The sequence below is a fragment of the Eptatretus burgeri genome, chromosome 15, assembly GCF_056783735.1.
Source record: "Eptatretus burgeri isolate ZD-2024b chromosome 15, Ebu_testis_v1, whole genome shotgun sequence".
Lineage (NCBI taxonomy): Eukaryota > Metazoa > Chordata > Myxini > Myxiniformes > Myxinidae > Eptatretus > Eptatretus burgeri.
Window position 1 is genome coordinate 7,837,407 of NC_140975.1, and position 5,026 is coordinate 7,842,432.

The 5,026-nt window shown below is 42.7% G+C and overlaps 1 protein-coding gene across 1 annotated transcript in view; it reads left to right on the forward strand.

Moving 5' to 3' along the window:
• Positions 1-2,590, forward strand: part of LOC147011438 (cathepsin L-like peptidase) — a 5,739-nt gene extending 3,149 nt beyond the window's left edge. The window contains exons 4-9 of the mRNA XM_085856320.1: positions 313-501; positions 973-1,164; positions 1,381-1,546; positions 1,829-1,934; positions 2,161-2,273; positions 2,516-2,590. Coding sequence (XP_085712446.1) covers positions 313-501; positions 973-1,164; positions 1,381-1,546; positions 1,829-1,934; positions 2,161-2,260 — 753 coding nt within the window. The 3' untranslated portion in view covers positions 2,261-2,273; positions 2,516-2,590. The remainder of the gene's footprint in view (positions 1-312; positions 502-972; positions 1,165-1,380; positions 1,547-1,828; positions 1,935-2,160; positions 2,274-2,515) is intronic.
• Positions 2,591-5,026: the final 2,436 nt, after the last annotated feature.

The following is a 5,026-nucleotide window of genomic DNA, read 5'->3' on the forward strand; positions in this document are numbered from 1 at the left end:
CCATGAGTCATCCGTACACAGGAGAACAGGAAGGACAAATGTTTCCATGACTTTCCTTTTCTTTCCTTCTTCCACTTCTTTTTAACACAAATAGAGAACAAAATTCTCTATTTATTAATATTTTTATTGTGATTCTTACACTCTGTTCCTCCCAATTTTCTGCAACATTTTCCATTTTGTACCATCTCCTCCGACACCAGTCTTTTGATCAATGTGTGGTATCACTCACCTTTACCAAGACGATACCGTTCCACGTTTTGATGAACATGACCAGGTATATGTTTCTTCCTCTTCCCTTGTTTTTCCATCCAGTACAACGAGGAGTTCATGGCCCTCAAGGGGTCAAGTGGATTACTCCAGACCAAAGACAAGAGCAGTGCCTCCACTTTCCAGCCTCTCGTAGGTGTCACCCTCCCAACCTCTGTGGACTGGCGTAATCAGGGCTACGTGACCCCCGTCAAGGACCAGGGCCAGTGTGGATCCTGCTGGTCTTTCAGTGCTGTACGTTATCACAACACTTTCACCACCGACTCTGAAACAACGAACACTACAATGGAAATTAATATTTAGTTTGTGTTCGAACAAATTATCCCTGACACACCTTTTCAAATGGAAGGGTTTGGAATGTCAGTGTGGAATACACATGCCAGGGTTCAAAGTGAATGAAAATGTATTTAATAACCATTAAAGGGTCTTGAGAGCACTGGCCCACTTCAAAGACCTCATTTTATTGGACATCACCCTTGAAGATCATAGTGAGCTACTTGGGTTGGTTCCTCACACTGTTGTTTGATCATTTTACTGAGATTAACTCCATTCCTGCATCGTTTTAATTTGTAGTTTTAAAAGTTATGTTCTGTGTCAGTTTTAAACTCTCAGGTTCTCACATGCCATTCCGGCATCCTCAATGCTCGGCTCCAACCGTCCCCACTAACATGCAGGACCTGGATGTTTGTACCTCCTTGTACACAGACTGGTTCCTTGGAGGGACAGCACTTTGCCAAGACGGGTACCCTCCTGTCACTCAGCGAGCAGCAACTTGTTGATTGCTCCTGGAGCTACGGGAACTACGGTTGCAACGGAGGCCTCATGGAAAGCGCCTACGATTACATCAAGAGTGCTGGTGGTGTGGAACTGGAGAGCGCGTACCCCTACACAGCTCGTGTATGGCGAACACTACACATTATAAACAACCACTTTTGTGCTTTCCACCATTATCATATTTCTATACATTAAAACAAGGGATCAAACTTGACCAAATCATTACCAATGACAAATGTCTCCTTTGTTCAGACACGTGGACCTTGAGCAAAAGAAATGACTTTTTCACATTTTTGTTGTTTTTGTTTTGTTTCCAAAACACATACCTTCTCCTTACAGAATGGAAGATGTCATTTTGACAAAAGCCAGGCAGTGGCGACTTGTACCGGACATGTTGCAATTCCCAGTGGAGACGAGCAATCTCTCCAACAGGCCGTTGGTACCATTGGTCCTGTCGCTGTTGCCATCGATGCCAGTGGATACGATTTCCAGCTTTACGAGTCTGGTGAGGAATCCCTGACATAAAGTACATCAGTCTCTCGATAAGTGTCAATACCAGAATCATGAGCTGCCTTCTGCACCTCCTCATAGCAGGTGGAAGATCTGAATCAATAACAAACAAGATGCCATGCCTTCTCACAGCAGTATAAGATGCCATTGTCACAGAGGACCACATTTTCATTGAAGTATTATTGATTAGTTATCTTCATTTCATATCCAAGTTTGCATATTTCCTTGAGGAGCAAGCTGAACGTATGTGTGTGTTTGTGTGTGTGTGCGCGCGCAGGTGTGTATGACCGCTCTCGCTGCAGCTCATCCTCGCTGGATCATGGTGTTCTGGCTGCGGGATATGGCACTGAGGGAGGAAAGGACTATTGGCTGGTGAAGAACAGGTAAGAGGTCATTTCATCACCAAATCCCAGGTAATAAATGCCCTTTTAAGTTGTCCCTTCCTGTCAATCACCATCACTTCCACGAATAATACCTTCACATTATCACAGGTATCGACTGTCTTCTCAATCTCCCTTAATCAAATCCATTCCACTGGATCCATTTTGTCCGATAATGGTTTCCTTTCTTTCCATTAATAATGACATGATCATTGTGAATCCTCTCTAGCTGGGGACCAGGCTGGGGAGACCAGGGTTACATCAAGATGTCGAGGAACAAGAGCAACCAGTGCGGTATCGCCACAATGGCCTGCTACCCTCTGGTTTGAGCAGAATCTGAAGGTGAAAATATTTTCAATGTCATCGACGACGTTCTGTCGGTTTATTAGCAGAAAGGTTTTATTAGTTCACGATTTTTCAATTTGGCCCAGAATGATGATCCTCCCTCAACATCTGCAATCATTGGGCATTGATGGAGGCCATGAGGAGTCATTGAGTTTCAAACTTACATGAAGGTTGAAGTACATGTCTGTTGTGTTGTCGTGTTCATTGTTGTCACATGGTTCTGGTCATTTGTGTTTCAGGATTGAGACAACAACCTCAACAGAACCTGTCAAAGCTACATTCTGTCCTGAAATAAAAACAAGTTTCATCCCAAATGGTCTTGTGTCTTGTGTCGAGAAAATAAATAAAATATTTTTTTAATGAACATTAATATCAACAAAATGCTTTGTCTCATCAAAACTCCTAGTTTAATCCAAATTCTTGAAGGTGGAGAAGGTGGAATGAAAGAGGAAGGATGGTGAATGAATGAAATACAAATCCCCCAATATTATAACTTAGTATGGTACGGGAGGAGTTTGTGTTCGGATGAGGCTTACATGGTGGTTTGGTGGATAAAGTGTAATTGTGTCTCGAGACGGAGAGTACGTGATGGCAGGAATCAATTTGAGGAGGTTCTCATTTGTCGACATTGACGAATTATCGACCGGCAGACTCATCCTTACCTGTCAAAGGTGATGGCTTTGATATTGTCAGGTTGAGCACCACATACAGCAGGTTGTCCTCTCTCCTCGCCATTTCTAATTCTAAGATACCAGATTTGATCAAGGCCTCTTCATTGGCTGATTCTGTTCAGGAAACACTGAGTACTAACTCAGCGAGTACACCGACATGGGTGCAACGTTCCAACCGAGCGTACCAACCATTACAAACATTGGATCAATGTCAGTGTGCTACTTGGGAAGAGATGACCATTGGCAACGGGAGACCCTGGTTGAGGAATTCTTCAAGCTGATATTCACGGCTTCCTTCTGAAGGAGGTCACATTTGAGCACCACCAACAAGGGTTTTAACCGCAATGGCTTGAGGCAATTAAACCTTCATCTGAAACTTAATGATAATAAAAATAATACCATTCCTATCACCCCGTAAAGGCATGAAGGGCGCCAAAGCAGTGTCATTGGCAAGGAGTACAGTTCTGTACAGGTCACCACTCCAACACAGGTTACCCTAAATGCTTATAGCCCCAGTACACTGGTACTCATTTTGTTGACCTCAAAAGGATCACATGCTGAGTCAGCCCCACCTGGTGTTAATTCACCGGTTAAACAGGGGTAACTCCTTAATTTTTCTTTCTCCTTTTTGAGGGAGCGAATCCACTGAGATTATGTTCCTGAGATTTTTGTAAATTTTTGACCCAGCTTGAGAGTTTTGGACTTATTGTCTTTTTGTAAGCATGTTTCGATGAACATCCTCTAAATGCAGGTGCAGGTTGGTATTGAGCTGTCTGTTGGAGGATGAGTTTTCATGATTTAATGGACATGTTCAATAAGACACACCCATTCTGATTAAATGTTGCTAGCATTTTATAATCCTGACTAATCTACACATTGGACGGAAAATTACCCAGTGACCTGGCTCATCCGGTGGGTGTAACCCCTGCCCGCTGCTATCAGGTTGTCGACAGACCAGGGGTCCATATCATAGACTTTTTCCTCTTGGAACCCCCATCAGATAAGATTGTATGGATTGGGTTGTGAGCTCATCAGTGGCCATGGGAAGCATATATCATAGTGTGATGGGAAAAGGTTTGAGATGATCCATCCAAGGAGTCAGGAATGGAGGTAATCCAAGACGTTATCCATTTTGTGTGCGCTCGCTCCGTCCTGTTGAAACCATTTGCTCCTTTCAGAAAATGATGTCACAATTCATCGAATGATGTTTGTAGAACTTCCAAGTCGCCACTCCCATAAAATTGACCATAATAATAATGTTCCAATTATTCCTGTGTCGGGACCACACAGGAAATGAAGCATCTCTACTTTATAAACCCTCAGTACCTGTATCATAATCTCACGTTGATGTTTATCTGCTCCTCCTCCTCCTCCTCCTCCATATGCAGCATAAGGCTGCAGGTACCATCATTGGCTGAGGGCACAGCAGTGCCCCTATTACCAGAACACCTGTACTCATTTCACCAACATTGAAAGATGACAGGCTGGGTCAACCCCACCCGCTGTTAATTCAACATCTGACAGGTGCTCAAACTCAAGACCATAAGATCCCACGCCAGCCACACTAACCACTAAGCATACACCAGGCTTCCATGCAACACAAGAATGAGTAAACCATAAAGTGCAATAATTCGATGAAAAATGAAGAGGAAATGATAATAATCCTTGATAAAAATGCCAGAGGCAAAGAAAAGACCACTTTATATGTTATGTGCCATGTGGCAAACTATAGGAAAGAAGGGACATTCAAAAAAAATCTCGTGTGCATGCGGTACCACCCTTGTGTTCTTTGGAGGAACCAAGTAATGATGAATAAAGTTCATATAAAGGGGCGACAATTATTTAAACAAATTAATCACACACATGCACATTATCTTATGTGTTTTCGTTTTCAACGTGTACAAGAAAAAAATCTTCATGTAATGATGGGTTTTAACTTGAACAAGACGACCCATGAACTCGTTGGGTTTCTGTTGTGACAGCGATTGATTAAAAAAAATCATTTCAAAAATCAAAAAACAACAACAAAAAAAAGATAGCTCCAGCGAACGAAACCGCTGAGGTTGTTTGCATTGATCA